The following is a 24,836-nucleotide window of genomic DNA, read 5'->3' as shown; positions in this document are numbered from 1 at the left end:
ACGGGATCGGGGAGGTGGCGGAACACTCAAAGTGAGTTCGGGTGCGAAAGCAGAATTTTTGGTTGAAGGAGGAGTTACCTGGTCAGTGGAAACGCAGTTTGCAGGGAGATTGCAAACACCTTGGACTTCAATCTGTGGGAACAGAGAGCAGGTAGTAGGAGCCGCCGTAAATTGCAAGTGAGAGACTGTCATACTGGGGGTGGCATTTTGGGGGGCTGAACCCGGCAGAGGTGGGGAGTGGATCGGAGTGGGGCGAGACGAAGGGTTCGAGCGCCGTTGTCACAGCCCAGCAATGGCTTGCACGGAAGTGACAGTTGTGTGCCAAGGACGTGAACGATGCTGTGAACATTCACCCAAGAGCACCAGGTCCCTGATGAGCATGGGGACCCGGAGTGAGTCCAGGGTCAATCCCGGCCAGTATGCAAGAATAGGGAGGAGAGACTTTGGGGGGAAAGCCGCCACCTCGCGCTTTGCCCACGTTGATGAGGTGCCGTGCCCTCCGTCTGCAGATGTCTGCGGCTTGCTTCCCGAGGTGTGAGACAGCAGGTGAGCCACTGTCCCAGAGTAACCCGCCGCCACAGCCCAAGTGGATGAGACCTGCAAGGGCGAGACTGGACAGGGCGATGCAGAAGGGAGGAGTGGAAGCCTCTGCACGTGCAGGTGTGCCCACTACAGGGTCTAGAAAATACGACGCCCTTCCTCGCCCCACCCTTCTTTTGTCGTTTTGCCTGGCATCCCCCTGGACAGGACCAGGCCTGGCTTCCTGCTCTGCCTGAGCCCTCCCTCACCCCCCTGCTTCCTTAACGAGCTCCTGGCACAGGCTGTTGTCAGGTGCACATCGTCAGCCATAGCAACCAGCCCTGAGCGTCCCCGGCTCCAGGGATGAGGGGAACACCACTCTTTGTCCAAGTGGCCACAGGCAGTCTAAACCCCCAGAACCTCGACTCCACGATTAACCCTGATTGCAAGTTCTCGAAATGGTGCCCCCTCATCTAGCCGTCAGCTCCCTTGCACTTAGAGCTTCCAGAAAGAAATCACAATAGCTCAGACCTGATCTTCGGGGCTGTTTGTTTTGAGGGCTTTTTCCTTAGCTGGAGGGGGAGAGCTGCTTCCCATCGCTGGCAAGCACTTCTTACGTCTCCCTAGAGGATCAGATCGCCCTGTTTTATGTTGCTGTTGGGTTTTTAATAAGAGGGTGAGAAGAGGGAGGGAGGACAGATGGGGGAGGGGGGCTCCAAACAGGCGGCTGCAGCTGTCTCTCCCTGTGTGGGCTGTGCGACCCACGAGGATTTCATTCGGTGCTAAATCGGACCTTCCTATAGACAGTGGTTATCTAAGGATCACTTTGTTCGTGTTCTCTCCGTGCCCGAAGTGTTCCTTCGCAAGTAAAATGGAAAGGGACTGTTGCCGCTTCTCCCAACTGGATGGGAATCCCTGACCGTGCAGCAATCTGAGCTCCTTGGAAAAAAAAAAAAAAGACACAAAGTTCTAGCTCAATGAGAGGGTTTGTGTGTCCAGCCGGAGACCTCTGGAGATTTTTCTGTCATTTGTTTGACAGTGGAACTGTGGTCTGATTCAGCGCAGCGATGCAGCTTCCAGAAGAGTCTTCAGCCAGGGCTTGAAGACATGTTGATCCACCTTTTTTTTCCGGGTGATCCCTGTACTGATCACACTTGAATCTGGGGTGTTTTACTGGGACCATAAACTCAAGCCAATAAGTTCATATCATGTCAAAAACAAAAACAGAACAAAACAACTATGTCTTCTGCTTATAAAAGTAAATGTGTTTATCGTAAAAGATTCAGAAAAATCAAAGAAATAAATGAATAATGAAATAATAAATGAAATGAATATACCTATCATTCCTCCTGTTAACATATTGACTATCTTTTAGGACATTTAAATTTTTATTCCTACATAGAGATATATAGATTTGTCTGTATTCAAAGAGAGAGGGGAGGAGAGAGTGAGAAAGAGAGGTTCTTAAATACATTTTTAAGCTCAAAAAATGACTATGCCTTATAGGCTTTTTTATCCAACAGATAATATGTTATTGGTATTGTGGACTGAATTGTGTCCCCTGCCCCCTGCCAAAATTCATATGTTGAAGTCCAGCCCCCCTCAGTGTGACTGTATTTGGGTGAGGGCCTTTATTTTTTTTAATGTTTTATTTATTTATTTTGATACAGAGAGAGAGAATGAGCAGGGCACAGAGAGAGGGAGAGAGAGAATTCCAAGCAGGCTCCATGCTGTCAGCAAGGAGCCAGACGCAGGGCTCGATCCCCTGAACCATGAGATCATGATCTGAGCTCAAATCAAGAGCTGGGCATGTAACAGACTGAGCCACCCATGTGCCCCTGGGAGAGAGCCTTTAACAGGTAATTTAGGTTGAATGACATCATGAGACTGGGGCCCTAATGAAATAGGACTCGTGTCATTGTAAGAAAAGGGGAAGGCACCAGGGGTGTGGCACACAGAGAAAAGGCAGGGTGAAGACACAGGCGGCCATCGGCAAAGCCAAGGAGGGGCCAAATCTGCAGACACCTTGATCTTGGACTTCCAGCCTCTAGAACCGTGAGAAAATTCGTTCTGTGATTTAAGTCACCAAGTCTTTGGTGTATTGTTATGGCAACCCAACGAAACCAGTGCAGGTATCTTTTATTTAGTGTTTTAATGGCTGATTCCTAGTCCATTCTATGGCCCTGTAGTTACTTATTTAAATAATCATGAACATTTGTTTTTATGACGAGCAAGGTGGAAAGAAGCATCCTTATACATACACGTCCATCAAATCATTCTTAGGGTGAAATAGGAGAAATTGTATTGCAGGGTCAAAAGATGTGTTTGTGCAAAATTGTGTCACATGTGGCCAAACTAAACTGGCTTCCACCCCCCCCCCCAAAAAAAAGCTGTGCCAACTGGCATTTCCATTTGCAGGATTTAAGTACCAGCATCCCCACCTCCTAGAAAACCACACACTTTCGGTCTTTAACATTCTCTACATTCGTGGGCAAAAATGATCACTTAATTTCCTAACAGAAAAGGTTGAGTATCTTGATGTTTGCTGAAATTTTAGTTTCTTCTTTTTAAATAATTTCTCTGCATCCTTTTTCATTTTCCCAGTATGCCTTGTTGGTCTTGATATTTATCACGTGATAATCCTTTCTCTGGCATATGTCACAGTATCTTTTCCCATTTGCCATTTTCCTTTCACGTTTTGCTTAGAGGTTTGCTTATTCATCAGTAGAAAGATTTCTTAAACTGTTGTGTAGACAGATCTACGAAGCTATTGCTGCACAGTTTCTGGTTTGGATGTCGTGCACATAATTTTTGTTTCTTCTTCTCAAAATATTCACCTAAATTTCTTCCGAGTAAATATCATGAGGAAAACCAAGGTTAAGGATGTTTGGCACACCATTATTTGAAATGAAAAACAACAGGGGCACCTGGGTGGCTCAGTCAGGTGAGCATCTGTCCGACTCTTGATTTTGCCTCCAATCATGACCTCAAGGTTTGTGAGTTCGAGCCGCATGTGGGGCTCTGCACTGACAGCTGGGAGCCTGCTTGGGATTCTCTGTTTCCATCCCTCTCTCTGTCTCTCTCTCTCTCTCAAAAATAAATATATAAACATTAAAAAATATTTTTTGTTTTTATTTAAAAAAAGTAAACATTCAAAAAAATTGTAAAAAAAACCAAACCCCACTGTTTATACTTTTTGGTGTCACACATCCAATTAGCCATGTCAAAGTGGGTAGGATGTATTTGGTGCCAGAGTCACCCGGTCCTCTGGGCCAGTGGGTTTCAATATGTGGTGGCCAGGAACTTGCGGGGCATACAGGCTCTGGGGTCCCTCCTTAGACCTGTAGGATCAGACACTCAGTGAGGCCAGGTCACCTGGACTGTGACACACCCGCCATTGATTGGGAAGCAGGCTCAAGTCTGAACACCGCTTCTCTGGCTGTGCAGACAGCTGCCTCCCTGCCGGGGACCTCAAGTGCCTTTCCCCCAGGCAGCTTCGAGCGGCGTTTACACCTTACATTCCGTCCCTGTCATTAGGGACACATCACTCGGATGCGGGCGTTTTCATCACAGCTCATTTGCACACACAGACACACATGTGTTTTAAAGCCCTCATTACATACATGCATTGACATTACTTATTCTTAGAACCAGGTGGATTTCAGAAAGAGGGACGCCCTCGCGGGACAGGTTGGATGTTGAGCCAAAACTCACCATCCCTCCTCCTTGTGCACCCAAGACTCTCTGAGAAGGAAACAGGTGCTGCGGCCAGTGCCAGGATGCATCTACAGACTTGAGGCTTTCATGTTAAATATCAGAGGCCAAATGAGGTAAAGAAACAAAACAAGGGGCGCCTGGGTGGCTCCGTCGGTTGAGCGTCCGACTTCAGCCAGGTCACGATCTCACGGTCCGTGAGTTCGAGCCCCGCGTCGGGCTCTGGGCTGATGGCTCGGAGCCTGGAGCCTGTTTCCGATTCTGTGTCTCCCTCTCTCTCTGCCCCTCCCCCGTTCATGCTCTGTCTCTCTCTGTCCCAAAAATAAATAAACGTTGAAAAAAAAATTAAAAAAAAAATGTTCTTCAATGTGCCTGAATCTCTCGTGACAGGCTTAAATACTCCCTACACCTGTTTTTCTCCATTTTTCTTTTTTCTCGTCTTTTTTCCTATGCCTGTTTTGTATATGGATAAGGTGAAATACACAATATCAGTATGCACCTATAAAGACAGCAAATTGGGGCCATGCTAAAGGAGAGGTTTTTCATGCGTTGGTTAATATTTCTCGTGGCTTTGCAGCTCAGGCCGTGTGCTGCGGGAGCCTGACCCCCGTGCTCAAGTGCACACGTCCGTGCATGAACGAGCAGTGAGTGAAAACCGCGAACGTCCCGGCAGCACTCACTTCGCCCGAGCTGAGTCTTCTAGCGGGTTTCTGCTTCATTTAGAGCTGTCAATACCTCAATTAGTGCCTGCTCGCCTGCCCTGGGAGGGACGGTTACGCATTGCACTTCCCAAGCCTCTGAAATCTAAAAACCCCCTGAGAGCGGCTCAGTCATAAAATATCTCCTGATTAACAGTGCCGTTTGCCAAAAAAATCCCCTGCTCCTTTCTGTTTCTTCCTTCGTAAGATTTATCGACTGCCGTAAACAGAAGACACCAAGAGGTGCCACCTGCCAGCAGCTGACGCTGAAAACGTCCCCCAAGCATGCCATGTGAGGGGTCACTGATTTTATGCCTGGATCTGAAACTCACAAGTCCACAGCACAAAGCAAGGAAAAGGCACCGATTTCAGCTGTTACGTGCGCCCGGGTGTGCACGTATCCTGGCGTTTACGTGTGAGCTTGGACGTGACCTCTACCCTTCCGTATCGTTAACCCTACAATTCAGTACGTGGAGAGAATTTCCCTCGCCTTGAGTTAAGAAAGGGAAGGCAGCTGGTTCAGGCTCCCACAAGGCTGTGTTTAGCGGTGCCGCTGGCTCCTTCAGAAAAGGTGTTTTTCTGTCTGCAGAGTCGTCAGTGCGTTTTGTATCTCCATAGGCTCTTTTCCCAACAGATGTTGCCTTAGCAAACCTATCAAAGAGGGCAAGAGACCATCTGAGCACTTTATTTATTTTTGCTTCTTGAAGGAGAAAGCTCTTAAAAAAGGAAATATATCATGGCATATTTATTTTCTAATAAACATTATTAAAAATGCATGCCATTTTGGCTTTCATATAAAATTTGGGAGAAAGAACTTAAAATAATCAAATGCTCTAGTGGCTTAGAAATTGCCCCAGATGCCTCCAACACCCACCCACACCCACCCACCCCCCCCACACACACACATATGCACACTGTGCACATGTCGAATGCATGCACATAGACACAATCACACGGGCACACCTGAGTACACATGCACCCACACACCTGTACAAATATAGACTCTTCTGGTGATCTAAGGCAATAATCCCTTTGAAAACAACCCTCAAGGGGTGCCTGGGTGGCTCAGTCGGTTAGGTGTCCGACTCCAGCTCAGGTTATGATCTCACAGTTTGTGGGTTAGAGCCCCGCATCGGGCTCTGTGCTGACAGCTCGGAGCCTGCAGGCTGCTTCCAATTCTGTGTCTCTCTCTTTTTTCTGCCCCTCCCTGAACTTATGTTCTGTTGCTCTCAAAAAATAAACAATATAAGAAAGAAAATAGCACTCAAAACCTTCTTCTTGGAAAGTAAGCAGTCCATCACCCCATTTTCTTCATATCAGGGGACCAGAATTTAGCACTTAGGAAACACTCTCTTTTTCCTTTTTTTTTAACCTGTGCTGTCAATTATCCAGGTGATGTGATGGATACAGCCATTATATTATTTGCCAAATCCATTAATATTTCATTTAGAACCTACAAAAGGGAAATTTACTTTTAAATATGTTTTATTTATCGCTCAAATGTTATATAAACCACATGGCATAGTTGGATCTTTAAAATCTCTACAATCCCTTCACCCTAATGCTGTGTTTCCCACCACCCCCCCCCCCTTTCTGGTCCTTGCCTATATACATATATAGAAAAGCTCCTTCAGCCTTGGTGGAATATAAATCTAATTGGAAAAACAAGTCATGGATGCAGATATTAGCTAGAGAAAAAATAACTAACATTGTAAACACTTAGAGTCTACAAAGGACTTCCTGTGCATTTGATCTTTGCAGCTGCTCTGTACTGAGGCGGCATCACCATGGCACCCACTGAGGGCTTGGGCTCAGAGTATAAACACTCCCGGAAGTTTATAGTCCACAAATCGGTGGAACCAGAGCTCAGTCAGCTCTTCTGATTCCAAATCCTGCACTATTTCTGCAGAACACTTTCCCAGTGATTGGGAGTGATTGGGTTGGGGGCGGGGGGCAGGGGGGTGCCAGGAATAGCTCTAAAGCCATGGTGCTCATGTGTGGCATGCACCAGAATCTCATGGAGAGTTCTTCAGGCTGCCAGCCCCAGGGTTGCATTTCTAGAAAGTTCCCAAGTGCTGCTCCTGCTACTGGTCCAGGAGCGACTCTTGAAGAACCACTGTTGTCGACAAATGAATAACAAAGATTGATGGTGTACAACTGTTTTTGAGAGCTGCTTGGCACTGTCTCATAAATTTAGAGAAATACACATACCTTAGCTGGAAATTTCAGTCCTCTCTACGTTCCCTAAACAAGTTCGTGCATGCTTTTCCAGGGGTCATAGTCGTATGGAATCTGAAACTTCTGAAATAAATAAACCACGGAATATTCATACAAAGAAGTATTATACATCAGTGAAAACGCCTGCAGGCAATGCGTATATGTTGTAGATGTCATATAAACACAGAATAAGGGTGCCTGGCTGGTTTAGTTGGTGGAGCGTGTGACTCTTGATCTCAGGGTTGTAAGTTTGAGCCCCTTGTTGGGCATAGAGGTTACTTAAAAATAAATTTTTTAACACTAACAGAATAAAAGAAGGAAGACACAAAACAGTGCAGACAGTATGATTCTACTGTATAGACAACTCAAGAACAGGCGAAACTAAACCCAGTTGCTCATGGATGCAAAACCAGGTAGGAAAAGTAGAGGCTGCCTACATCATCATTCTGGTTCCCCTGCTTACTACCTGTGTGACTGTGAATGAGTCACCCAGTTTGTCTTTGCCTCAGCTCTGCACACCTGAAATCAGGGTATTAATAGCACCTACCTCCTAGGGTTGCTGTAAAAATGAAAAGCAGGTAACATTCTCAACATAGGGCTTAATACATGCTAGCTATAATTACCATCATCTTTATTACGTGAGATGTTTTTCAAAGGGCATTTTATGTCCTTGATATTAGCATAAACAAATGAAAAAGACATGCAGGGAAAAATGGATAAGCCAAATGACAGAAACCAAATCTTACAACCAAATCCAGATAACCAAATTAACAAAAACACATACGCATTTATACAAGCAAATGAAAGCATACATTAGAGGCCAAATAAAGAAGGCTCCGTGAGAATGGATGTTGAACAGGATGAATATCAAGTGGACAAAATAGCTTCAAGGAAAAGGCGAACCATCTGAAATTAAAAATAGGGTGGGGATTGCAGGGTTCAGGGCAGGATCCGGGTCCTGGGCACTGGCCCATCTTGGACAAGAATCTTCCAGTGGAGAAGCCCCAAGGATGCTCTACAGAGGGAGGTGGCACTTCCGGGAGACACTTTCCTGAATTCCAGGGAGCCACAAGGCAATCCGCTGTTGCAGCTGATAGCAGAATGTGGCTGAGGCCGCCACCACAAGTGTAGTGGAGATAATGGTTTATCTTCTCCCTTGGAGCTTCTTTTGAAAACTGGCTGGACAGAAAAGCATTTGCTCAAAAGTTAGAACATGGTTTTGGACTCAACTATTCTGTGTATCCATTCCCGAGCCACGGGAGCTCCTGGTTCTGTTTCCATGGAAATTTCTTGCCTTCCAAGAACTATATCAGAATACGTGAGGAGGAAGAGGGCTTGACTGGGGGACATCCATTTCCCAGATCCCACATGGGTTGTTGGCCAGCCTGGGATCTTCACAGGCTATTGGCCAGAAACTTACATTCCTCATGGTCCTCTCCAGCCACCTTCATGTCCTGGTGACATGATGGCAGGCTTCCATGGAACAGGTGATCACACACACACACACACACACACACACACACACACACGTGCTCCAGTGCCCAAGATGGAAGCTGCAGTCTAATCTGAGTGATTTGCCACCACTTCTGCCAGATTCTATAGTTCATGCAGACCAAAGAGTCTGGCAAAATGTGGGAGAGGCTATACAATGGTTTGCAAACCAGGATTCGAGGACCACTGGGAATCACCTTGGGGGACAGTCAATACTGCTGATTTTTTTTTTCTAATTAATATTCTAGACCTCATCCAATTTTTCATGATGACATAGCCTATTTTCTTATATTTTTAAACTTATCTTTTACTATCACTGTCAGCAGGAAATCAAAGTTTACTTACCATTTTCCTTCTTTCTAATTACCTGGAAGTCTTGTTAGGTAAAACATAACATCTATGTGCATGACCAGACAGGAATAAAAAAAAAAAAGGAAGAAATTTCTGCCTATATCTATGTGAATTGGAGGAAAATACTGTTTTTAATAAATTTTGGTTAATAGTCACACTTGTCATGCAAAATAAATCAACTTTCTTCCTATGTCACTTGAAACAAGTTCAGAGTGAATAGAATATGAATCCTAAATGTTTTCTGTCTTTACCCTGACACATTTAATCACGTTAGGAGACCCTGGCAAAGCTTCCAGAAAGAGGAAATGTTGCCATTCTTGTTAAAGTTTAACATCAAATAAAGCCCACTGTAGCTTGGAAACACAGATTTGATTAATGGTTATAATCAAAGTAACTTCATTATGTAAGCATAATAAGCCAGCCAAGAAGATATTTTAGTGTGTGCTAAGAACTTATTAATTCCTGGCTGGAGAAATCATTTTCTTTATGGGGATTAGAGCTGCCCAGTAGGTAGCCTTACTTGCTAAAACTTTTATGAACAATAAGTATTTGGACAGGAGGAATTTTTGATTCAGCAGCAGTGATAATAGGCACTTTGTGCTTCTGCGGGGCCTTTCTGCCGACACACTCAGTGGGTTCCACTAACATAATCTCATTAATCCTGATCACAGCCTCAGGAGGCTGGAGGTCTCATTGTTCTTACAGATGAGGAAATGGAGAAGAAGCTAAGAGGCAGAGACCCCAAATGGAGAAAAAGCCACTCGGCCTTTGAATGAAGCAGACACAGGATCGCAAACCATTTTCTCTAGCAAAACGCTATAGACATTTTCAAGAATAATACTTTGTACACCAATGATCATAGAAGCATTATTCACAATGGCTGAAAGGTGAAAGTAACACAAGAATCCATGGATGGATGGATGGATGGATGGACGGATGGATGGACAAAATGTGGCGTATAGACACGATAGAATGTTAGGCTATAAGAGGGAGGATTTTCTGACACGCGCTACAGCATGGATGAACCATGATTACATTATGCTAACAGATTAGCCAGTCACAGAGGGACAAATACTGCAAGATTCCTCTTGTACGAGGCCCCTAAAGAGGTCAAATCCACAAAAATGGGAAGTAGAATGATGGATGCCAGGGGCTTGGAGGGAGGGAATAGACGTTAGTGTTTACTGGGGACATGCTTTCAGTTTGGGAAGATGAAAACGTTCTGGAGATGGATGGTGGGGATTGTTGTATGACCGTGTGAGTGTGCCTAACGTCACTGACCTATACAGTTAAGAGTGGTTAAGATGGTAAATGTGATGATAGGTGTGCTGGGGAGAACATGTGTTTGCTGTGCTTGGGAAATGTGACTGTGGGTTCATTGAAGGCCCCAGGTGATGCTGCGACAGGAACCATAATTACAATGAAAGATAATGTCGATAGGTTTTACTGTATTAGAAAGGAGACTAACCACTCAGGGCTTGCCCTGTATGCACACATGGCAACAGAGAAAGAGGAGGTCAGTGGCTCCCTGTTCCCTCTTCAAGACTGTGGTTGGTCATGTCCAAGTCTTGCCCAAGAGACCACCTCCTCCCAACTTCTTTGCCCCCTTCAGGTGACTAGGTGACAGGAGTGGCTGCCTAGGAAGCTGAGTATTTATCCGCTTCCAGGGCCAGCGTCCTGGGCAGGTGACCAGTGCAGTGGCATGAACCCCTGAGCTCTCAAGAGCCCTGTGCTTGGGGTTTCATGTTCTTCAACTGCCATCTTGAAATTCTTAATAACTTTATCTTTAAATTTGTGTTTGTAAGTAAAGTCCAATGGAAGAGTGGAGCTTGAACTCCCCAGTTCACTTGAGCCTCAGCCCAGGTGTCATCCTCCTCCCACGGCCACCTGTCTCTCCTTTCTCTGTCTCCCTGAGCCAGCCCCAGGCTCTCTACCCAGCAATCCCTGAGGTCCTATCCACATGGGGACCTTAGTGTGTGTTGGAAGAGAAAGGTCAGGCTCCCCACAGCATCTCCTTGCTTTCCCTGCCTATAAGTGGCAACACCAGGAGCTTTCAGAAGGTGACTCAAAATGCTATTGGGGCCACCCACTCAAGACCTGGGTATGGCTGTCATTCTGGTGGAAAGGGGACCCTGGCAGCCAGTGTGGTGTGCACATATGCAGGCCACCTCCCAGGCCTTGTCCTCATGCCTGGGAGGGCTGGAACTTGCCCAGCCCCAAGTCCAAGGGAACATAACATTAAACAGAAAATATAAACCCTCATGATATGTGGGGGGGGTGGGGGGGAGAATGAGAGAGAGAGAGAAAGACCACAGAATAAAGAAAAAGCCTTATATTTTAGGGGGGAAAAAGTTAGAGAGGGAGGGAGCCAAACCATAAGAGACTCTTAAAAACTGAGAACAATCTGAGGGTTGATGGGGGGTGGAAGGGAGAGGAGAGGGAGTGATGGGAGGAGGGCACTTGTTGGGATGAGCACTGGGTGTTGTATGGAAACCAATTTGACAATAAATTTCATATTAAAAAAATAATGAAGTGAGGTACACCCCCCCAAAAAAAGAACTTTAATGGCACCTTTTTCCTGCTTTTTGAACAAGGGCCCCACATTTCCATTTTGCTCTGGGTCCTACAAATCACATAGCCAGTCCTACCAAGCAGTCTCAAATATGCAGTGGGCTTACAGAAGGCATGTTATTTTGCAGCTGAGGAATTGGAGCTATCAAAGATGTCATAGGGAGTCTCCCCTGAGTGGACCCAGCCCCGGGGCCAAGGGGCTTCCAAGGATGCCCTGGCTACCCCATGCCCTGTAGTCAGAGGTGGGCCAGCCTCTGGTCCAAAGAGGCTTTGCACTTGGATTCAGGAGATCTAGGGTCTCCTTCTAGATTTTCTACTTACCTCCTAGTTGCATGGCTCTAGGCTTATTACGTCCCTTCCCTGATCCTATTTTGGTTCATGTAAATGGAATTAAGAATTCTCTGCTCTACTGAGAACATGGGTGTTGCCGTGAGATCATGTTTGTGAAAATGGTCACGCAACTGAAAGAGTGAGAGGCATGGATGAATTGTGAATTTCATGTGGCTTGGCTTAGACCTGCTTAGCTTCTGCAGGCCCTGGAAGAAGAAAGGAAGAACCAGGAGGGAAAAGACAAAGCAGGGAGGGGAGGGGAGGGAAAACTGTTCATGTTAGAGATTAACATGACTACTAGATGAAGCAGACCTTTGGATTAGGGGTAAGTAGAGGCACAAAGAGAACGTGTTCCAGTTTAGCCAGTCATAAATCTTCTTGTTCTCTGTTTCCTTGCTTATAAATAAAGGCAAAGGGGAGAAGAGGCCAGATATTAAATGAATCCTTGCATTCGCTTGGGCTCTATTCTTTATTTTTCCCCACTTCAAAATAGGTATTTGGTGTCTGGTTCTCTTGGATCATCTGCATGGACATCTGTTAATATAAATTTAAATCCAACGAATGTGCTAAAAACATTATTTTTGCATCTCTCACACATCTTTATAGCATAATTTAGAATCTACTTACAGTGGAACTTATAAATAGGTCTTGGGCCATTTCTATGACCAGAATGTCTATCCCGTCCGGTTGCTATATGGGTTAAATACATGCAGGGCATGTGAAAAAGTTCTAGCACAGATGTAAGTCAGCACTCATGCAAGTTAGCAATGATGATGGTGATGATGATGGAATTGTGAGAGAAAGAGAAGAAGGGTAGAGAAATAAGGAAGGAGGGGAGGGGGATAAGGGGACAAAATGGAAAGGAAAGGGACAGGGACAGTGGAGGAGAATTAGGGCTGTCACAGACCCCTGGTCACCCTGTAGAGTTGTTGCAACGCAGGCTGTATGTGAGAATCCCTTGGAGAGCTTCAAATAAACCCATTCTGGGGCCCTGCCCCCAGAGACTCTGACTCCGTTGGCCTGGGGTAGGGCCTGGGCACTAGTCTATTTTAAAAACTACTCAGGTTGATTCCAGCTTCTGAGGTGCTGCCCAGGTTGACAGCATCTGGTCCCAGGCAGCCCTCCTAGGAGTCACGCGAGAAAAAAGAGGCTCAGGACAGTCAGTGGTCTTGCCCACTCATAGCGTGTCCTGGACAGTATGAGGCTGGAGCCCAGGCGCCTTGCTCCGAGTCCCCTTCACACCTCTTCCTCTGATATGACACATGTGAGAGTGGCACCAGACCTCAAGTCACAGCTGCAGAGTCCAGAGTGAGGCACGTGCTGTCCGTCTCCCCCCAGGGCAGCAGATTTCAGGAAGAAGGCTGCTATCTTAGTGCCTTCGCCATCTTCCAGATGCTCACTGAGTCATGCTTTCGCCAGGTCTATTTTAAAATAAAATAATGAAAATTCTGTATTCAGTAAAGTTTGATTGGCTGATGAGAGAACACTGAAATAAATTTAGATTCAAGTCTGCGCATGAAATATTCATTGTGGAATCCAGGCAGTGGGTATATGGCTGTTCAACTTTCTGTATGTTTGATTTTTTTTCCCAGACAAATGTTGAGGTGGGGGCAGGGGGAGGTGGGGGATGTTAAAAAAAATGTACTTGAAGAAGTAGGTTTAAAATATGTGTTCATGTCTCACAACATCTGCCTCCCTGGTCCTCCCAAGCATAAACCCTTGTGTCCCTGACTCTGTTTTCCAGTTTGGGCTTTGTTGCTTCATCCTTGGACCATACCCTCTTCTGCCACCTCTGTTCTGACAGAGTGGAGGCACTGAGGGGGACTCCCAGGAGACAGGGCTTGTTTGCTCCAACAGAGGGAGTCCTGGGCACCCAGAAAGATCGGCCACTTTCTATGTTGGGATGATTATTGACGATGGTAATGATGGGGCTAGAGTAGACCTCGTTTAAGTCAGATCCTGGTTGACTCCTCTCCTGAAACTTTGACACCCACTTCTCTATTCCGGGCTCGTCTTTACTTCTCTGGAAAATGAAGGAATTGAACCAGACGACCATGACAGGCAGGTTGTCTAGTTAGAGATTATCTAGGCTTCTCGGTATTTCATTTTGTTCCTTTTTCAGTGCTAGTTTCAGCAGAGCTGGGGAGGGAGGAAGAAAGACAAAAATGTATTAGAATTGGTTTTGTGCCGTTAAAAAAGGAGAGTAATGTTTAGAACTCGTCTTGAATATCGGCAGCTTATTAATATAACTGTCCCCTCTTCTGTATCCCTGAGTTGAAAAAGCAACATATGTGTGGACTCTTTGCTGAATTACATGTCAACACACAGTGATGAGCTGTTCACATCGGTAGGGTTTACTCTTATGAATAAAATTAGTTACTGTTCTCAGGTGAACTCACCGCCTCCTCAGTGCCCCCTGTATTATGGGAACACTCCTTAAAGTCATCAGTATAGTGACACACTCCCCTGTGCAGTTTTGTGGTCTGTATTAAAGAGGAAAAACTGTTGTAGGTGGAGGGAAGGAAGAGAGTCCTGATTTCTAGGGTTTGCCAATGCCTGTGGTGTAAATTCTCCCACTGTTCACACTTCAGGCTACCTAGCTCACGTCCCACGAGTGTGAGTTGGGCTTCAGTGCGCACAACTTTTCCCGACCAGTGTCAGAGGCCCCACCGGACACCTGCATCTTTATGCTGCAAGCAAGTAGGTCAGATGATGCCCCCTTGTGCCATAAGAACACAGATTTCCTGAACGGGGAGGTGCTATTAGATGGTATCGTGGTGTATGATGGAGATCTACAAGCCAACATATCACAATGTAAAAATGGCACCTTCCGTAGTGGGTAACTTGGCAGGAAAAGTGCACAGCACACACTCTCTGAACAAAGCTTTCCTGGTCTGGCTTTCCTTTGCCCTTGCTAGCAGGGTTTGCCCACAGCCTCTGCGTGGTACCAATCCCTGTTAAATTACCCCATCCATTTGTTATGCTTCAGAAATCCTTGCAAAAAGCACTGCTCTGCTGATATGTTGTCATCTCTCAGCACCCATGACTGTGACAGGTGAAAAGGTCATCCCTTCAAACATTAGCATTGCAAGGAGCCATGGTAATGATCCTTTTTTTAAAAAAAAAAAATCTTTTTGACCATTTCTTTAAAAGGCTGAAAATATGTGGGTGGACCAGGGAAACATGAGCTGGCCATAACATTCGTGACTCAATACAGAGTTTATTCACCAGAGCTAAATACCTATTTTGGTGGGGCAGTCTTCCAAAGGGCAAATGTGAGTAGAAAGAGAGCATCTTTGGAAGAGGAAGACGAGCAAACCATTAAGAAGCCAGAGGCGGGTGGTTTTGTCAAGGCATCGCTCCCATGTGGAATGCAATTAAACCTCTCCTTATTAGGAAAAGGAAAGAACAGAAAACAACTTCTCAAAGCGATGCTGTGTTTTTCATGGGGAGCAGTAACATGTTCTTCCATGGGTTTTTATTTTTAAGGAATAGGAAATTACATTCTGGGTGAACAGCAAGCTTCACCGAGCATTTGCTTCCCTGCATAGCAGCTCGTGAGGGAAGACAGAAACCCTTATTTCAGAACTGGTTCACTCTCCAAAGAAGAAGAAGGAGAAGGAGAAATGATAAAACGCCCCAATCCAGGGAATAAAATGCCATATCCCCATGGGAACTCTCTCTGTTTTCCTCGTCTGGCATTTTACAAACTTTTTCCTACCCAGCAGGGAGCCCTCTCCGTTGCAGCCTTTACACACCCCTGACACTGTGAGGCACTAATATGTACTCGTTTCTAGAACCCAGCTCTGCCACCAAAATTTCTCCATCCTGTGCTCCACTCAGGGGTCTGCGGGAATCAGGCTCCTGACTGGAGGGACCGGGGGGTCATGTCTCAAAGCTAAATTATATGTGAGTTTCGGTTTCTGATTCATACTCCCCAGCTTGGAGAGGAAAAACGGAGAAGTCAGTATATTCTTCTTCTTGGACCTACAACGGATTTATTCACAGTTATTTTTTTTTTCAAGGTCACTTTTGTGGCCCTGGAATCTTTAATTACCATGAATTCGAACTTGGCACTTGTGAGAAAAAAAATCTTGGTTAATGGATTTGAGCCCAAACTGAAAATGTCTTTGCTAAAAGATGTGCCCCAAGTCCTGAGCAGACCACAGACCCCAAACAAAAGTCCACATCCATTCCTCATCTGAAGACATCACAAGTCCCTGCTATCAGACACATGGGGATGCCATCAGTATATGCTTATCTAGCACTGACCCTGCTGCGGGCTGGCCTCTTTAATCCTCTCAACGATCATTGTCTCCCTGGGACAAAGAACAAAACTGAGTGAGGCACAGTGTAGTTAAGTGACTATCTGGGGCCACTCAGGAAACAAGTGGCACACCTAGGATTCACACTTGGGCAACGACCGTGTTATATAGGCTGATGGTAACCCATCCTAAAACCATGAGTTTGCAACTGAGGATCACTTTGGAAACTATACATGCTGCACATTGTATCTTTCTCTGCAAAGCCATCCAATATAAATTGTTTTTTGGGGTGGCGCCTGGGTAGATCTCTCGGTTGACAGACTCTTGATTTCAGTTCAAGTCTTGATCCCAGGGGCATGGGATTGATCCCTGCATCAGGCTCTGCGCTAAGCATGCAGTCTTCTTAAGATTCTCTCTCTCTCTCTCTCTCTCTCTCTCTCTCTCTCTCTCTCTTTCTCTGTCTCCCCCGCCCCTCTCCCCTACTCGTTCATTCTTTCTCTCTAAAAAATTTTTAAAAAAGAAATTGTTTTTTTCGGTATAGAACATCTGCCATATCATCCTAAAGAGTCAAGACCCATGATTAAGGTCAGCTCAAAACAATTCTTAATCTCCTATTGTAGAAAAGCCCCAAATAATAATAAATAAACATAATAGTTTGCTTTTTTCTCATATAAATGTTTTCTGGAGTTAGGCGGGCCAGCTTGGGCATGACAGCTTCATGGTGTCAGCAAGGACCCAGGCTCCCATCTCCCGAGTCATCTCAAGGTCAAGATGGGAGCTGGAACTCCAGGTATCAGACCCTGATGTCAGGCTGGCACAGGAGGAAACAGAGAAAGCCTAAAGGGAGCTCAACTCCTAGGACACCTGGATGCATCATTGCCTTGAGCTGGCAGCACCCAACTACAAGAAGAACTTGGAAATACATTATTTTATTAGGGTATATTTTTAATAATGTCTCTTGCTAAAAACTGGGGAAAGAGGAGCCTGGGCTTCCAGAGGTAACTAGAAATTTCTGCTTGGTGAACAGTCCATACCTACTGTCACAGTTTAAGAGGGCCCCCCAAAATAATACCCCTGAGTTCAGAATCAAGCAAGAGATAGACACAGAAGTAGAGTGGTTGGATACTAGCTTTCTGGAAGATGTGCGTTTGCAGATGCTACATTCTAGAATTAGGGAGACTTACCCCAGTCTCTTCCCAGGCTGGAGATGCACACACCTCTCACTCAGGCACATCTTCTTTCACTACAGGAAGTTTGTAGATCGGAACACGTGCCCTCTGCCAACAGATATCTGGAAGGAACTGGGTCACACTTGTCAGTTCCTCCCCAACCCTCAAGTCAGGTTAGTCATTGCCCCTCCATTCGGGGGAGGGGTTAGAAGTGTTGCTTTCATACAAGGTCCCCCCACACGGAAGAATTTCCCCCAGCAGCCACCTACCCATTTTGACAGCTGGTATTATTTTTTCTGGTCTGCAAATTTTTCTGCATACATCCAACAGTACACTAGGAAACATTTAACCACCAGATCTCCAAAAAAAATGTACAAATAATAATAAAATAGGCCATATCAGCCTCATCAATTCCATTGAGCCAACTCCTTCTCATAAAATACGTTAGCTGCCTTTCTGTGAACTCTTGTGTCTGTAGCTACCACATGGCTGTTCCTATTGAACAGTGTTGTTCCAAGGCAAAGGTTTCTTGGTGCTTTTATTTGTAGTAACAAGGAAGATGGAAGTAAAACAGGAAGACATATTGGGGAATGTCATTCATTTGTCAATGGTGCGAGGGAACTGTTTGCTGAATCAGATGCATCAGACTTCTTTGCTGAACCTTGCATCCTGGAAGGATGGTTTCACAATACTTGGCACTATGTAAAATGTAATAGCTTCAGACATTTAATCTTTGCCATTAACTTTTTCTCCATCCCTTTTTTAAATCCAGACAATCCACAAAACAATAAACCGAGCCTGATGGTGTAGCATCTATAAGAGTGGACAGGCACTGACTCATTAACTCCTAAGTCCCACCCTCTGTGGTTCTATACAAATCCACTGGTGTCTGCTTGAGATGCCAAACAAGCCCATCCAGGGCCCCAAATCCCTGCAGCCCTGGCCGTTGCTGCCGAGGTCTCCACCTGGCGTTGGATTTAAAATGCAGAAGCCACCAATCAACATTACACATGTCCCCACCAGTACACCTTGGCTCACTCCCTCACCCCAGACGCCCCCATTGTTCAACATCTGTTACAGTGAGGTCCACGATGGTTGTCACAGACCTAGTGGATGCAAAGCCGCCAAGTGACCCTTTGCTTTAACCCCCAGATAAATCCACACATCAACATACATCCCAAGTGAGAGCAAATATGTTGTTATCTATGTGTCTTTTTTAGCAACAAGTTGACAATTATGGGTTAGACATAACAGAGACTGTCTTGATCTCGGATATTTGAATCATTTTTCCTATTTCTATCCACATTTTTGCCCTCAGTTTTATCCAGTGAGTCTTACAATAGGCAACCAATTCCTGTCTTTATTTTTTTTATTTTTTTAACTTTTTTACGTTTTTACGTTTTTAACGTTTTTTAACGTTTATTTATTTTTGAGACAGAGAGAGACAGAACGGGGACAGAGAGTCTATGAATGGGGGAGGGGCAGAGAGAGAGGGAGACATAGAATCGGAAGCAGGCTCCAGGCTCTGAGCCATCAACCCAGAGCCCGACGCAGGGGTCGAACTCACGGACCGTGAGATCGTGACCTGAGCCGAAGTCGGACACTTAACCGACTGAGCCACCCAGGCGCCGCCCAATTCCTGTCTTTAAAAGATCGTGTGGTTGTTGGAGCAAAAGAAAGCCTCTTGGGAGATTCTCAAATAATTTGGCTCCTTAGAACATTTTTTTAAATTAAAAACTCAACTGCATTTCACATATCTAAGTAACTTGATAACATACACAAATATGGACTTTACCATGATCACAGAAAGGAATTTTTCACAGTGGCAAAGACCCTGACTTAATGCATTAATGAGCATGCCTGAATACATCCTACGTAGCCAGCACCCCACCGCTGAGGACATTTGCCAAGGGTCGATGTTCTACTGACACCTCCAGTATTCAACAGGTGCCCCTGATTCTTTCTCCAAATCTCTTGGGGGAAAGTGGTTGCTACCACCTTCCTTCCTGGCCTATTTTCAAGGGAAGACATCGAGGGATGCTTATAGAGAGATGTTGAGTTCATCCCATGCCTTTGCATGAATAAAATGTCCACACAACTTATTTCTCCTACCCTCTTGGACGCTTAAAATGTTTTTATTAACCATTTTGGAAAGGAATCTTCTCGAATACTTAAAATAGTCCTATCTCTCATTAAGCAAACCACACCAGGCCAGTGAACATTTTCTCAATGGTCGAGGGTTATCATTTGGAAACCCATGATGATGGATAATGGTCTTCTTGGTATGGGGGCATGTTGAGCACAGGGTGCAGGGAAGAGAGACATCGTGTTTGCGAGCCCCACGTGGGCCTGGTCACCATGATCTTGGGATTTGTGTCATTCTGCCATCATCTCTCATGTCAGCTCTTGGGCAGTTCCGCCTTTCTTTCTGGTTCTACCCGGGGAATAGCCAGCTGCTGTCTCCCGGGAGGGTGTTAATCCGCTGTAGGCAGGAAAGTAATTGAACTATACTCATCTGTCCTGCCCATGAACACGAAGAGACTTGGAAAGAGCATCCAGTTTCTCCTACTGCTAACATGCTTGCATTTTATAGATATTTTAGGGCTATTTGGGCCTTCTTAGACACAATTTATGATTGCTTCCTTTTCCCCATAAATATATTTCCTGTGGTTGGGGTTTTCTGAAACGGTGCCACTCTAAACGAAATCCTCACTCTGTGCCTAAAGGGAAAGTGATAAGGAGACATATGGGAAGAGCCTCACAGGCTGGTCTGGCCTCCCTCCGTAACTGTGTTCCAGAAAGTGGTCCCCTGCACCATAATGAGCTTGCATCACAGTGCACGGGGCAGGGTGGGCTCACACACAAGGCTCCATGCGAGGAAGCGGGTGTCCCCCGCACTGCCCAGGCGCAAATATTCAGTGCCCCTGTCCACTTCCCCCTTGGAGAGGGACACCGTGTCTCCCTTTGGCCCCTCCAAATGGTGTGCACATTCAGCCCTCTGTCTGGGTAGGGCCCCTCAGTTGGTGACTATCTGGACCAGCGAATGGGGCTGGTGAACTCCCAGGGCTTTAGTCCCTTCCCCTCGGTGGGGTGAGGAATTGGAATATGTTGAGAAGGTCCCCATCTGTTGTCCCAGGATCACAGCTCAGTGGAGCCTTCTCATGCTGCTCACAGGCCCTGATCTCAGAGAAGGAGGGGCTCCATCCCCTGTGTTTGCCTCATTCTCCCAGATGGCATGGGTCAGCCTCTCCTGGAACCTTCCTCACCACCCTCACCTCTGCGGTGGCAGCACTGGGTTCGAGCTGGGCTTTCTACAGCCGGTGAGCATCAAGCTGGAGCTCACCTATAGCTTTACCCTGCTTTTATGGTTCAAGGGAAACATTCCCCCCATTTCCTCTTCTGTGCTCCGTCTTCTGACACAGAGATTGTAAAAATGGTGAAGCCACTTGGGATGACAATGTGGCAGTTTGTCAGAACGTGAAACGTAGAATTTCCGTGTGACACAGCGGTTTCTCTAGTAGAGATCTACCTGGGAAAAGTGAACCCATAGGTCTAAGCGAGAACCTTCATGCAAATCTTGGTAGCAGCATTATTCATAATATCCCAAAAGTGGAAACAATCCCAATGTGTGTCAACTGTGAATGAATAAACGAAATGTGTTAATCCCGTGCAATGCAGTATTATTCAGCAACAAAAAAGAAGCAGCTCTGATAAGGGCGCCTGGGTGACTCAGTTGGTTAAGCGTCCGACTTCGGCTCAGGTCACAATCTCACGGTTCGTGGGTTTGAGCCCCACATCAGGCTCTGTGCTGACAGCTTAGAGCCTGGAGCTTGCTTTGGATTCTGTTCTCCCTCTCTCTCTCCCCCTCCCTGTCTCACACTCTATCTCTCTCTCTCAAAGATAAATATTTTTTTAAATATATAAAAAAAATTTTAAAAAAAAAGAGAAAACGCTGATACATGCTACACTATGGCTTAACCTGGAAAACATTCTCAGTGGGGGAAAAAAGGCAAAAATTAGACACAAAAGAATACCTACTATGGGATCCCATTTGTAGGAAATGTCCAGAAAAGGCAAATCTAGAAGGACAGAATATTGATTACTGTTTGCCTGGGATGGGGAGTAGGAAAGGACTATAAATGGACAGGGGAATCCTTTTGGGATAATGTAAATGCTCTAAACATTAATATGGTTGGGGCACCTGGGTTGCTCAGTCAGCTAAGCATCTGACTCTTGATTTGAGCTCAGGTCACGATCTCGCAGTTCATGAGATAGAGCCCCACATCAGGCTCTGTGCTGTCAGCTTGGGATTCTCTTCTCCCTCTCTCTCTGCCATCCTCTGCTCTCTCTCTCTCTCTCCCTGTCTCTCTCAAAAATAAACTTACTAAAATGATTTTCCTTTAAAAAAAAATAAAACCAAATTTGATGTGGTGGTAACTATACAACTGTATGTACTTCTGTTGGGTTGTAATAGTGTGTGTGTGTGTGTGTGTGTGTGTGTGTGTGTGTGTGTGTGTTGGATAATACAAATATATGTGTATGAGCCCCCCCCAAAAAATTCATGCCTACATGAACCTCAGAATGTGAATTCATGTGGAAATAAGGTCTTTGCAGATATAATTAGTTAAGATGAAGTCATACTGTGTGAGGGTGGGTCCTAAATCCAATGACTGGTATCCTTATAAGAAATCCACATGAAGACCCGGGGAAACCCTTAAGGAAGAACATGACGTGAGTGTGGGCAGAGATGGGAGAGTTGTGGCCACAAGCCAAGGATCGTGGGGGCCAGCGGAAGCTGGAAGAGGCAGGGAATGATTCTTCCCTAGAAGTTCGGAGGGAGCATGGCCCTGCCTTCACCTTGATTTTGGACTGGCCTCCAGAACTGTGAGAGAACAGATTTCTGGTGTTGGAAGCCACCCAGCTCGTGGTGATTTGTTTCAGCTCTCCTAGAAAACTACTACAATGGACAAACCCTTTCCCCTGTGCACTTAGGTGAATATTATGGCATGTAAATAAGACCTCAAAAAAGCTGTTGGTAAAGATTAAATTTTTTTCTTGAAGCGGCTAGAGGAAGTGAGTGATCGGGACTGAAGGCTGGGGCCCATGCGCCAGTCTGGCTTCCCCTCAGTTGTACTGGAAGGGGGATCTCACCACCAGCGAGGATAAAATGCGGGGCCCACGGTGTTTCTTCCCTTCAGTTAGTCCACTCCACGCCTCCTAATCTCTGCCACACACCTGCTGACTGTAGAGAAACTTCAAAGTGTGGGTTCTCCTGCGGGCGTCCAGGCTACGGAGCCGGTAGGTTTCTTACTCGTTGTGGTATGTCTCAACCCACTCTGGTACGCTGTGGGGAAGACGGGACCCAGCACGGGCCAGGAGAGATCCAATGGGCATGGATGGAGTGTGCCTCCCACTGGGGTGTGTTTGTGTTTCTTTCGCTAGGATCTTCGGGCCCACGGCCCAAGTAGGAACACCAGCGTATTGCCCCTTTAGCATGAATTTAACCCCAAACCCACATAGAGGCAGACCAGCTGTGGGTTTTCAGGGGAGGCTTTTTTTTTTCTCTTCATCCATAACACAAGCCAAGGCTGTTTGCTTTTCCCTTCCCCCCGTGTGGGTCTGGTTGTCCTTGTTGGAGGTCCTCGCTCTGAAGGTGGGGCCCTTTGAGCAGTCTGGTTTGAAGGTCCCACTTTCAACTCCCTGCCTCCAACATCATAATACCTCTGGCCTTTCAACAGCCACTTCTGCTTCAGGCTCCTGGGATTTCTCTCACTTTCTTAGAAGCTGCGTGCGCATTTAAAAGGATGCTTGTTTTGTGCCGCCCTGCATCTCTAAGTGGTGTGTGGAGTGGGAGCAGAGTCCTACATCACCCAGCACATGGCCAAGAATGGAGGTCTTTAGATGAATTTTGAGGTGGGAGACAGGGAACTTGAGAAGTTGCACAAAGAGAGGTTTCTGGTTTCTTGGTGCGCTGGGGATGAGATGGCCTGCCATATGTTACGGGAGAAGGGTGGGTCTGGGGTCTCCAGGTGACGGTGACAGTTTGTAACAGCGGTGGGTATATCTAGAAGTCACTCCGAGGATGGGTCAGCAGCGATCAGGGCCCCAGCCTCAGTTGCTCGATAAGGTTTCAGAGTTCCACAGTTGAAAATCAGAGTTAGAAACTGTCATTTGCTACTAGAAGCCCCCTCTCCCATCTATTCAGCAAGTAAAGTTGTTTTCCTATGTGTCCTCGGGGACACAGGCTATATTCCGTGACCGGCGTGTGCCCTCGGTGGGCCGGGAAGAGAGCAGCGCCCCCTGAATATGAAATCCCATGGCAACTTCTGAATGAATGAGCTTAGGGCTCATTTCGTCAGGTTTCACTTTTCTGCCACCTTGCCCCTTTTCTGTTCATGATTCGTGCTCAGCGGTTTCTTGAATACATTTTATTTCAAAGAAATACCTCTTATTTAAAAATGTTTATTTATTTATTTTGAGAGAAAGAAAGCACAATGTGGGTGGGGAGGGGCAGAGAGAGAGAGAGAGAGAGAGAGAGAGAGAGAGAGAAAATCCCGAGGAGGCTCCACACTGTCAGTGCAGAGCCTGATGCAGGCCTTGAACTGACAAAACCGTGAGATCGTGAGCTGAGCCAAAACCGAGAGTTGGACACTTAACCGACTGAGCGCCCCCAGACGCCCCTCAAGGAAACACCCCTTTAAGCCAGATTCAGCCGAGTGTTGAGGTGGGAAGTCAAGAATCCTGCTTTGCCAAATAAGTCGTGTCCTTCTTGGATTTTCAGTTCCTGCGATGATAACGTCCTATCCAAATACGACCCTAGCCACTCAGGGTCAAAAGAAGGAAATGAGCTGTGCAGCCCATGGCGAGAAGCCCATCATCGTCCGCTGGGAGAAGGAGGACCGTATCATTAACCCCGAGATGGCCCGTTACCTTGTGTCCACCAAGGAGGTGGGAGAGGAAGTGATCTCAACGCTGCAGGTAAAACGCAGCAAACACAGCGGATCAGCATCTAACTTTGTCGGCAGAATAATCCTGTCCTTTCACCTAAGCGGGGGCGTGCGGGTGATGAACAGCAGATAATCTTCCGGGACTGCCATTTCTTCCCCACTTCTTAAGCAAGATTCCTGAGCAGCCCGCAAAAACAGCGCTTTACTTTCAATGTTATTAAGAATAAAATTACAATGAGCATGGCAGGGAACCCAACGGTAGTAAAAACCAAAAAAAAAAAAAAAAAAAAAAAAAGGTAGGAATCGAGTCTCTTAATGATAATTAATCCCAGAAAAATGGCATCTTACGCTGTGCACATGTTTTAACATGCTGTTAAAAAGAAACAAATTAGATGGGCTTTCTAAGGAAAAGCGGTTTGCTTTCCTTGGACAAATCCAACAGAAAAGCTTCTGTCTTTCACATAGGATCGCAAAAACTAGAAAAAAAGTATTGTAGTCTCTTAGATTTTTTTTTTAGTACTAGTGGTAGTTAACTGAGTGGTGTTTTTAGTGGCGGGGGGTGGG

General features: G+C 45.9%; 1 protein-coding gene across 1 annotated transcript in view; it reads left to right on the top strand.

Annotated features, from left to right (window-relative positions):
* DSCAM (DS cell adhesion molecule) overlaps positions 1–24,836 on the top strand; it is a 632,639-nt gene that overhangs the window by 467,340 nt on the left and 140,463 nt on the right. The window contains exon 12 of the mRNA XM_047874074.1: positions 24,107–24,303. Coding sequence (XP_047730030.1) covers positions 24,107–24,303 — 197 coding nt within the window. The remainder of the gene's footprint in view (positions 1–24,106; positions 24,304–24,836) is intronic.

This window comes from Prionailurus viverrinus, chromosome C2 (assembly GCF_022837055.1).
Source record: "Prionailurus viverrinus isolate Anna chromosome C2, UM_Priviv_1.0, whole genome shotgun sequence".
NCBI lineage: Eukaryota > Metazoa > Chordata > Mammalia > Carnivora > Felidae > Prionailurus > Prionailurus viverrinus.
Note: the sequence above shows the minus strand (reverse complement) of the source record. Positions and strands in the feature narration are given on the sequence as shown.